This window comes from Dipodomys merriami, unplaced genomic scaffold, assembly GCF_024711535.1.
Source record: "Dipodomys merriami isolate MVZ:Mamm:240054 unplaced genomic scaffold, mDipMer1.0.p SCAF_24, whole genome shotgun sequence".
Lineage (NCBI taxonomy): Eukaryota > Metazoa > Chordata > Mammalia > Rodentia > Heteromyidae > Dipodomys > Dipodomys merriami.
The window spans coordinates 15,401,125-15,412,992 of NW_027203826.1; the positions used below are offsets into that span (position 1 = coordinate 15,401,125).

Consider the following 11,868-nt stretch of genomic DNA (forward strand, 5'->3'; position numbering starts at 1 on the left):
TATGTTGAATGGGCAAAATCCCAGTTTATATCCCTAACGTATTGCCCCATTTTTCCATTTGGCGGTTTCACAAACTTAACTAAGTTGGCTCCAGCAGGATTCGTAATAGTATCAAGAAGTTGTCACAGAATCTTTTCAATTAAAGTACAATTAAAGTTGAGCCATCTAGCCAAAATCAGAAATTGTCAGAAAATTATCCACCTGATGCTCTTTAATAAGAGGAACTCCACCAGTCTCTAGAAAACCAATTCTGATTCTTTTTTCTTTCTCTCTCTCTCTTTTTTTTTTTTTTTTTTTTGTCGATTGTGGGGCTTGAACTCTGGGCCTATGTGCTGCACCTTAGTTATTCAGCTCAAGGCGAGCATTCTACCACTTGAGCCACAGTGGCACTTCTGGTTTTCCAGTAGTTCATGGGCTTTCCTGCCCAGACTGTCTTTGTTCTGCTATCCTCAGATCTCAGCCTTTTGAGTAGCTAGGATTATAGGCGTGAGCTACTGGCACCTGGCTAGAAAACTAATAGTTAAAAGAAAAATGTGATTAACCAATTTTGCCAGCACAATTTACTGAACAGGCTGTCTTTCTTCCATCCTATTTTTTTAGCTCCCTTATTGAAGATTAGATGGCTATAGGTTTAGAAAAGATTTCTTAAAAATGGTAGCTGCTCTAAAAATGATGGTGGTTATGTCAAACAACGGTTTGACAAAAATAAAAAAATCCCTTCATAAGAAGCATGTTTGGTGAGGGCTCTTTCATTCTATCTCTTAAGCAGCAACTCCTATTAAAAAATAGTCATTATTTCCAAAGCAACTGGAAAGGAGGTTCTAAATATAGACAGCATAATTCCTTTCCACTATAATACTGTTTATCAAGACTGTCAGAGTGGTCAATTTTTGTAAATCTTTGATAAAGAGATGACATTCGTCCAGTGACTCAGAACTGAATGTTCTCAAAGTTTGTTACTATACTCATTAAAATATTATCCACAGCCTCCAATAACATAAATATGCTGGTCAAAATAATTTCTTAGTAATGAGGTATCTATAAGGCACTGGAGACTGGTCAGATTGACAGGATGCTAGAGAAAATGGGATGGCCAATTGAACTAAAGCACTGCTTATATTCCAGTTAGCCAGTATGGTCCTAGTAGTGGTCATCCTCAATACCATCAGCTATCCCCCTTGGCTATGAATACTGCTGACAGATTATTCCTCTAAAGGATCAGGCTTCACTGCATCCAGACAAGGAATCCCAGAAATACCAATCTCCCCTCCCCACACACACACATACACATAAAAAGGCAAGGGGCACTTTTGGCAGTGTGACAAGAGAGCTGGGCAGACTTAGACAGGGGTAGAAGTTTCTTTCAAACCTTAATCATCAGGAACTGCAGTGATAGGGTCTTGCATGATCCATCCACAGGGATGTTTACTTTGTACATCATTCACTCCATGCCCCTAGGGTGTCAGGTCAATCGCAGTAGGAATGGGACTTCTTCAGCTTCTACCTCTCTGCCACACCAGCTTTTCTTTGATTTAGTGTGTAGATTTATTTAATAGATTCCTCAGAAACATTATTATCTCCATATCAGTCTTTTTTTTTAACCAGTCCTGGGACTTGAACTTTGGACCCGGGTCCTTTCCATCCCGGAGTCTTTTGTGCTAGAAGGATGGCTGAAAGTGGCTCAAGGTACTTCCCCACAAGGACACACAAACCCCTTGTTCCTGACTACCTAATCACTCCTTTCTCTCCAGCTGCATCCCTTTTTCTTTTTCCACTTCCCACCTTTGTGAATTTTCCTCTGGTTTCCATAGTGTGGCAACCTAGAGGGCCTCTTATAATGCTGGAATTCCCTTTTCAGCCCTGAGAAGAGATCTGGTGAAGGATATACTGAAGAAGTTGACACAGATAATTTTCCTTAACCCACCTTTGTCTTTGAACCCTTGGCCCCCACTTTCCCCTCTTCCCTCCCTTGATCCCTCAAAGTATTTTTTTCTTCTCCCTTTTGAGAAATACTTTTACAGTGAAATTTCTGCAGAGAATTCTAAAGACAAAGCTTCAATTTGGTAAGCTAGAGAAAGATTTTTGAGGGATCCTGATTATTCCCAATTTTTTCTGATTTCTAGTTCTCTTTTGATTTAAGAATGAAAAGTTTTGGATCCCTTCCACAAGCAAACAATATAAGGCTTTTCTTTCTAAATCAGTGAACTTTTTTCTTGGAATGCTTAAGAGGAGCTGACAAACTTGCTAAGGCAAAGTATAATCCTGTAGAAGGTATACCTGCTTAAAGAAAGTCAAGTGGGGTCTGCTCAGTAGTAGAGCACTTGCCTTGCATGCCTGAGGCCCAGGGTTCAATTCCTCAGCACCACATAAGCAAAAAGAAAAAAGCCGGAAGTGGCGCTATGGCTCAAGTGGTAGAACACTAGCCTTGAGCTGAAGAGCTGAGGGACAGCACCCAGGCCCAGAGTTCAGGCCCCATGACTGGACCCCAAAAAAAGAAAGTCAAGTGACAAAGATTAGTAGGTGGGCAGTACCCCCAGTTTATATCCATAAAGATATACCACTCTTTTCCAATTGCTGGCTTTACAGTCTTTTCAAAAAAATATATTGTAAAGGTGATGTACAGAGGTGTTACAGTTACATAAATAATGTAATGAGTACATCTTTTTAAACAGTGTTACCCTTTCCCTCTTTTTCTCCATTTTCTCTCCCCTCCAGTTCCCCTCCAACCCAAATTGCAAAGTTCATTTTTCAAATAGTGTCTGAATATTACTATTGTATTGGTTCAACCTAAAATGGCCACAAACAGGGCCACAATAAATCTACCAGTACAACTATGTTCATTGCAGCATTATTTACTATAACTAAGATATGGAATCAACCCAGAGGCCACTCAGTAGATCAGTGGATCAAGAAAAAAAATGCACTCACTACCTTACTTATATAAATTTAACCCCTATTACATACTCTTGACAATAAAATTTAAATTTAAATTTTAGGAAAGAAAATGTGGTATAAATACACAATGGAACTCCATGCTTCCATCAGAAATAATGGCATTGCCCTATTCATAAGGAAATAGAAAGACTTGGAAAAAAAATTATATTACCTGAAACAAGCCAGACCCAAAGAAGCCTAGGCTCCATGGTTTCCCATTCTTAATTTAAGCAGGTTGCTTAATAGGAATAGGTGATTACATTTTATCAGAAGTCCTCAATTAAAGTATGACTACTTGAAGTCAAGTTACCTGGCCAAACAGGAATTCATAAGAAAAAAACAAGCCTTACTAAGCTGATTCTCTTCTAGTACATCATAATTTCCAGGATCTAAAAAAACAACTCTTTTAACAAAATGTGACTTAATCAAAATAGCTTCCTGTAAGATGTTGGCTATTTAAAATGGTAGTCCTTTATGGAAAGCAATCTCTCTCTCTTTTTTTTGGTCAGTCATGGGGCTTGAACTCTGGGCTTGGGAGCTATCCCACAGCTCTTCAGCTCAAGGTGAGAGCTCTAGCACTTGAGCCACAGCGCCACTTCTGGTTTTCTAGTAGTTTATTGGAGATAAGGGTGTCACGGACTTTCCTGGCCAGGCTGGCTTGAACCGTGATCCTCATATCTCAGCCTCCTGAGGCATGAGTCACCGACGCCTGACTTAGGAAAGCAATCTCTTCGATAGAAAAGATTCTGACTCCACAAACTCCTTCTAGAAATATCACCATTCCCAGTGATGTATTATATGTATCTAGTGGAACTGGTGTACTACAAGAAATACATCTGACTTTTTATAAGCCTCTATAGGTGAATCACAATCCTTTATTAATCCTGATTCTTTCCTAGAGAGTGGAAAACACCAGGATGAAATTCCATTAAAACATCTATTACTCATTAAGTTTAGCAAGTAATAAAGCAGATATCAAAATAAGATATGTTGACATTTTAATTGGAATGACAATAGATATGTTCTTTATATTTCCAAGTGAATTTGAACTTCTTTCTATGTGTTTTCATATTGTTGTGCTTTGTCCATTCATATAACTGAAGTTTAAGCCAAAGTAGGCTTGATGAAGTTGTTCAAGAGAGTTATCAGAGAAGAGAAAGCTTTAAAAAGATCCCAGTGTATATAGTGACACTGAGTGGAATAGAGGGATGTGGCTAGTGAAGCATGAATGGTATGAATTTGCATCAAGTTGGAGCAATCAAGCATTTCAAGGACGGAGAAAAGAAAAGGAAGACAATTCTATACAATAATTTTATTACAACAATAATAATATATACAATATACAATAATTCACTTTTATATCTTTTTCATCAACATGGAAGAGTTTGCTTTTGAAAATTTAATAACAGACTGAAAATTCATTGAATATACTTCCAGAAAGTTTTTTTGGGCATATTTTGCATCATTTTCTGTGTCAATAAACAGTATATCAAAATTTACCCAAACTATCCAACTATTTATTTATTAATTTTTACTATGAAAATATGCACAGAGGGGTTACAATTACATGGGCAAGATAGTGAGTACATTTCTTATCAAGCATTGTTGCCTCCTCCTTTGTTTCCCCTTCCATCCCTTCCCCTCTCCTCCCTCCCCCCTTCCACCATCAAAGTTGTAAAGTTCGTTTATTGACATAACATTGTGTACATCTCATTGTTGTAATGGGTCCACATGTATCCCTGTTTAAACAATTTGGTTTTTCCCTTCCCCTCCATCAAGTACAGTGAAAGCAGGGCTTATACCATGGGGGAGGTACATACAAAGCAACAAAGACATCATCTTATAAATATTTTCCAACTATTTATGATTGTTTTTAATATTCAACACTGAAATCCAAACAAATGGCTTATTATGAAACAGAACAATATAACAATATTCTGTTTCAAGTTACTCTGTGGCATTCATTCAACAAAAGAAAATGCAATCCTGGCCGCCACAGCACAGGCTCTATGGTCCAGTGCACCATTACCACAGACATTGTGGGTAATCGAATTGGGTAAACTCCCTGGGGGTGGCAACACTGTTTGATCCCAAAGCCCTCTGACTCAAACCCCCTGCCAAAAGGGAGGGATCATACACATCAGAGCAGAACATAAGCTCTGTTCTTAAGGCTCCTGTGGCTACCTGGGAAAGGATAGGACACAGCTCCAGGACTATGACAGCGTCTACAAACCTCAAATCCCCAAACATCCTGCCACCAAGCCTGAGAGTAGGACTGTAGATAGCAGGGACCCTCCCTCATCAAAAGGCCATCAGTTCCCAACCAAGCCACAAGGAAAGTGGACTACTGCAAGGCATTCAAGCTTCTATCAGGAATCGGCTTTGAGGACTACGTGGAGACTCAAGCTCCCCAAAACAGCCCGAAAAACCCACTCTTTAGTTTTCTTTGTTTATTTTTGTTTGGCTTGGTTTGGTTTTGGGTCTGATCATTTGTTGTTTGTTTTTATTTCTGTGTGTTCTTTTTGTGTATTGTGTTTAGGATTTGCTATTTCAATTCAATCTCCTGTTTTTCATTATTATTTTTTTCCACTTTCCAATTTCCTAATTTGTAATTGTTTTCTTTTCCTCTCATTCTCCCCTTCTTGTTTTCTCCACATTGTAGTACTATGCCATCAGAGCTACCCTGTCTAGTTCTATACACAAAGTAAGGCCTACTTCTATGTGTGTAAACAATAATTACAGGAGCTATCTTAGATTAAGTGACTTTCCAATAATATGTGAATAAAACTTTTTCTAATCTCAGCAGTCTCTCAAATACACTTGTATATAACTTCTTTTCTTATCTTCATCTAGATCTCTAAGCTATTCCCTTCATAATCTTTCTTTGAATTCTTTTCTACCTCTTACACTCAAAAACAAGTTCTCTATTCTCCTCCTACTACATATACTCCTTCCCTAAGCTATTCTTACCCCTCTACTATCACTATAACCAATTTATCTTCTGAACTTAAATTTTTATCTCTCCAATCACAACCCTTCTCTTCTGCATCTTCTTGGTACTGGGACAAGAACAGACCTGAGGACCAATGGAATAAGACTGAAGACCCAGAAATGAACCCATAGACCTATAGCCACCTAATCTTTGACAAAGGAGCTAAAGAAATAGATTGGATTAGTTTCAGTATGTTGATATTTGCAAAGAAATTGTCCATTTTTTTCAGATTCTCAAAACTTATTAGCATGAAGGTTTGAGAAGTATTCCCTTTTAATATTCTGAATCCTGCTTGTTTCTGTGGTGATGTTTCCATTCTCATCTCTGAGTTTTTTTATTTGAGTGTGTTCTCTTCTTTTTCTGATAAGATTTGCTAAGGGTCTGTCAATTTTGTTAATATTTTAGAAGAACCAACTCTTTGTTTTGTTGATTCGTTCTATGTTTTTTATTCTAATTCATTTAATTCTGATTTATTTTTAATTATTTCTTTCCATCTAATGGACTGGGGTATAGCTTGCTGCTCTTTTTCAAGGAAGTTCAGATGTCTCATTAAATTGTTGGTTTCAGATCTCTTCAATTTTTAGATGTAGGAACACAGAGCTGTGTCCCAGAGGAACTGATATTTTGTGTGTTCATCTTGGTTGAAAATCATGAACATTTGAATTTCCTTTTTAATCTCTTCTCTGACACACTGGTGATTTAAAAGTGTGTTGTTCAACCTCCATGTGTTACAAGACTTTCTTTGGTCACTTTTGGTGTTGAGTTCTAATTTTATTCCCTGGTGGTCTGAGAGAATGCAGGGCATAACTTCAATGTTAATGAATTTAGACAAGTTTGCTTTGTGACCTAAAATGTGGTCTATTTTGGAAAATATTCCATGTACTGCTGAGAAGAAGGTACATATGACCAGATAAGATGATCTTAAACAAAAGGAACCGCAAGATAGGGACACAAGTGATGTTTCCTTTCTTACAATTATTCCTAAAATATTTATGATGTACCTTGTGATTTTTTTGCTTCTTTTTATGTTCATCCTGCATGGTAAAATCCCTAATTTCACTGTATTTGATCTTGGTGCCCTGCATCTTGTATATACAATTCTCTAATTTGGGGAAGAGAAGGGATAAAACAAAATGCCTAAATAGGGATACAGGTTGACTCATTGTAACAATGAGATGTACAAGACACTATGCTGAAATGAACTTTACAATTTAGGTGGGGGTGAGGATGGGGAGAAGTGTAGGTGTGGAGGTGGGAGAGAAGGGACGGTAGGGGAAAAACTGAGGAGGCAACAATGCTTAATAAGAAATGTATTTATTACATTGCTCATGTAACTGTGACCCCTCTATACAGTATTGTTACATTTAAAAACATATTAAAAGAAGAAAAGAAATAGGATGGAAGAAAGACAGCCTTTTCAGTAAATGGTCCTGGCAAAATTGGTTAAACCCTTGTAGAAAACTAAACCTAGATCGTATAGTTCACCCCGCACCAGTATCACCTCCAAATGGATCAAAGACCTTGAAATAAAAGCAGATTACATGAAAACATTACAAGAAGGAATAGGAGAAACTCTAGCACTCCTTGGCACAGGCTGAAATTTTCTTAATAGAGACCCAGAACCACAACAAATCAAAAAAAAAAAAAAAAGGTTGGACAAATGGGATTGCATGAAACTTCAGAGCTTCTGCAAGGCAAAGGACATAGCTAGTAAGATCAATAGAAAGCCCATGGACTGGGATAAATCTTCAATAGCCATACAACCTACAAGAGTCTCATATTTAAACTATAATTAGAACTCAAAAAACAAAATCCCACAACAACAAATGCTCAAAGACACAACTGCCCAATAAATAATTGGGTTAAGACTTAAAGAGAGACTTCTCTGAAGAGAAATCTGGCCAATAGACACATGAAAAGTGCTCAACTTCTCTAGCAATAAAAAATTGCAAAACAAGACAATATTGAGATTCCACCTCACCCTAGTCTGAATGGCTATAATCAAGAATTCTAATAACAACAGATGCTGGAAGGGATGTGGACAGAAGGGAACATTACTGCATTGTTGGTGGAAGTATAAACTTGTTCGACCACTTTGGAAGGCAGTATGAAGGTTCCTCAAAAGACTCCATATAGCGTTCCCCTATGACCCAGGAATCCCACTTTTGGGCATCTACCCAAAAGATCACAAACAAGGTAATACCAAAGCTACCAGCACAACCATGTTGATAGTAACACTATTCACCATAGCTAAGATATGGAACCAATACAGATGCCTCTCAGTAGATGAATGAAGTAAGAAAATGTGATATATATATATATATATATATATATATATATATATATATATATATATAATGGAATTCTGTGCCTCCATCAGAAAGAAAGACATCACCTCAATTGTTAGGAAATGGAAAGACTTGGAAAAAATTATATTAAGTGAAGTAAGCCAGGCACAAAGAAACATAGGTCCCATGGTTTCCCTTGTTTGCAATGACAAGTACATGTCTACAACAAGCAGAGGAGGTCAAACACTATGTACATATGACCATATGTGATGATATAAACAGGAATGTACCCCAATACAGGGACACAGGTTTTTTTCTTCCTTGCTATTGTTTTTAATGTACTTATAATGCACTATGTGATTCTTTATATCTTTTGTAAGTTCTTTCCCATGGTATAACCCCTGTTTTCATTGTATTTGATTATGATGTTCTGCATTTTGTATATATTTTTGTAATGTGTGGAGGCGAAGGGGTATAATGGAATGCTTAAATGGGGACACATGTTGACCCAGTGTGATGATGAGATATAGAGGACACTTTGTTGAAAAGGAACGTAACAATGTAGGGGGGTGGGAGGAGTTGGGAAGGTGGGGAGGGAAGTTATGTTGGGGGAAATCAAAGGAGGAGACAATGATGCTCAATAGGAAATGTGCTCATTACTCATGTAACTGTAACCTCTTGTACAGTTTCTTTATAATAAAGTATATGTGTATATATATATATGTATAAGAAAATGCAGTTATAATTTAACTTTTAGTACAATAAAATAGTTTACATATTTTCATTAAGAAACTATTTAAGCAAAATTTCATTAGATATTTTTCATTACAAGATGTTTGGTAATAATCTTAAAAGTGTATATTATGAACATCGATAAGTATGTATGTATGTATGAAATAATACCAAATGTTCAGACCATTCTTACCTAGAATATTATGCAATGCAATATGAATTATATGGCTTATTACATTTTGGAATATGTAAACACTTTTGAATATGTCTATAAATTGATCACTGAATTAAACAAGAATGTAAATCTGAATAACGTGGATTTGAACTGACATTTGTGGATTTTTTGATAAAATTATAAGCTGCCTCATTTCCAACAAATTGAGGAAATTACATGAAAATACAAGTATTGCAAGAATCCATGCTGTATATATAATTGAAATGAATAAATAAATTGTTAACCTTCTCCTAATTTTGGAGGAGAAGGTAGAAGGCACTGGTGATCTTTAACTTTCTATAAGTGCAAGGGTTGATTTTAATAGGTAACAGGGAAGAAGGATTTTTGGAGGCATGTACAAACCAAACTAACTTACAGAAAAAGTTGTGATTATTTTCAAATCCTTGTTTGCAAAAAAAAAGAAATATATGTTTAAGAGAGTCAATGGTGGGTAGTTCATATAGAAAAAGAGGAAGCACAAAATATGTTCATTTCCCTCTATTCAATTTTTGTTCAGAAAGTTACTTTGGAACATACTTCTGGCAGCAGCCAGAACATCTTTATTCCTAAAGCTGTAAATGATGGGGTTCAGTGTGGGTGTGAGGATGGTATAGAATATGGCCAGGAATTTATCCAGACCTGGAGTGTGGTATGGTCTAGGTATCACATATGTGAAAATAAATGGTGCATAGTACATTATGACCACAACCATGTGGAATGAACAGGTAGAAAGGGACTTCTTCTCCGCCTCTGAGGATTTCATTTGGAACACAGTGTGTAGAATTTGTACGTAAGACACAGAGATCATGGAGAAAGGGATCAGCACAAAAATAATGGCACTAACATCAACTCCCCTTTCATAGTGAGATGTGTCAACACAGGACAATTTCAGCAAGGCTGGGAATTCACAGAAATAGTGATCAATAACATTGGAGTTACAGAATGGAAGGTGCATCACAATAGCTGTGTGAACTATGGCATTGAGGGTTCCAACCAGCCAGGACCCTGCAGCCATGAGCCTGCTGACAGCATCCTTCATGAGCACTGGGTAGCGCAGTGGGTGGCAGATGGCTGCATAGCGATCATAGGACATGGCAGCCAGGAGGAGGCACTCACTGCCCAGCAGGATGATAGACAGAAACAACTGAAAGCCACAACCCACAAAGGAAATAGTTCTGCTGCCAGACAGAAAGTTAGCCATCATCTTGGGGACAATGTTGGAAATGTGCAAGATATCCATGAAGGAGAGGTGGCTGAGCAGGAAGTACATTGGGGTATGGAGTCGTGAGTCTCCTCGGATAAGGAGCATCATGAGCACATTTTCAGTCACACTCATTATAAAAATGACAAATACACATGAGGAGAAGGCTCGACTTGCTTGGGAAGATGAGAAAAGTCCTGCAAGTATAAAGTCACTACCAAAGTTGAAGGTGGAATTTTTATGTCCCATCATAAACCTCCTTTGTTATCTATAACTAGATAAGCAAATACATCATTAATCACTTAGTTATTAAAGAAATGAAATGTCATAGTAAAATGGAATGAAAACAATGGATAACACGCGATCAACACATAAGATTTCTCTACTTCAGGAAGTGAATATTCTTTAAAAATCTGGAAAGTTATTTCTTCAAATCAAGTGGCCATATCACTCACTGGCTCATTATTTTAATTCATTTCATACACTTTACCAATCCAGACTTCTCTCAAGTGGCTACTTCTGAGGAAGCCTCTACCTGCATACTCTTATGTGAGCTTAATTTCTGCCTGATTTTTTGGATTTCTTGGGCACCCTAGCTCAAGTTACTTTTGGATTGCTGATGCTTAATTTTCTAGCAGATTTACAAAAGTGTTCTTTGTTGCTATTCCTAACAGAAGAATCTAACTTGATGCTTGGTGTTAGATTTGCTCACTTGTATAGACAAAGGCCTCCACTATCACCAGTTTTGAAGTTTGTTACCCACCTGAATTCAGAGTGAGCTGAGGAACTTGACATTTCTTGAGATAAACCTAAAGAGAATGACATGCATTATTTCTAAAGCTTTCCAATGCAAATAAAGAGAAATGGACTTCATCTAAGTTTTTATTTGAAACATCTTTTATCTTACATTTAAAGTCAAAAGTTTTGCTCATTGAGCATCACCAGCAATTCCTGAGAAAAATTTTTACTTTACATTTTTTGCATACATTATAGCAAATGGATACTATATATATGTATAAATTTCCTATATTCATGTATATGATCTATTGCTCAAATAATTAACAAAATAGCAACACCGACAGTGATTTTCCCAATATTTGAAAAAAAACCAACTTTGTTTTGCATTTGCTTCAATCTGGTATCTTACAATGCTTCTTTGAAGATTAAAGGACACACACAAAAAAATACACAGCACTCATACAAACATCATACGCATAGAGACTAAATCCTGGCACATAGTACTCAGAGACAATGATCATTACTATTGTTCTGTTTCTCTATGTTAACATTTATATTAAACTACTAAAATAGAACAATTACTCTTATTTCTGCACATTTAAAGTAAGTCTTTAAACCATTATAAGCCAGAAAGAGGAGAGATATATACATAATATGATAGAATATAACTACACAAATAAAATGTAACCAGACCAAAGGTATCATAATTATATTTTATACTCCTTGATGGATAAAATTGGCCCATGATACTCTGAGTGAGAAAGGTCCT

The 11,868-nt window shown here is 36.8% G+C and overlaps 1 protein-coding gene across 1 annotated transcript; it reads right to left on the reverse strand.

The window, feature by feature from the left end:
- Positions 1-9,662: 9,662 nt before the first annotated feature.
- LOC138835610 (olfactory receptor 2AJ1-like) lies at positions 9,663-10,613 on the reverse strand. Its single transcript, XM_070034080.1, has one exon. It carries the CDS (start codon positions 10,611-10,613, stop codon positions 9,663-9,665), a length of 951 nt encoding a protein of 316 aa, XP_069890181.1.
- Positions 10,614-11,868: the final 1,255 nt, after the last annotated feature.

Excerpts from the sequence above, each read along its gene's own strand:
- LOC138835610 (XM_070034080.1), bottom strand. The coding sequence starts at position 10,613 with ATGATGGGACATAAAAATTCCACCTTCAACTTTGGTAGTGACTTTATA.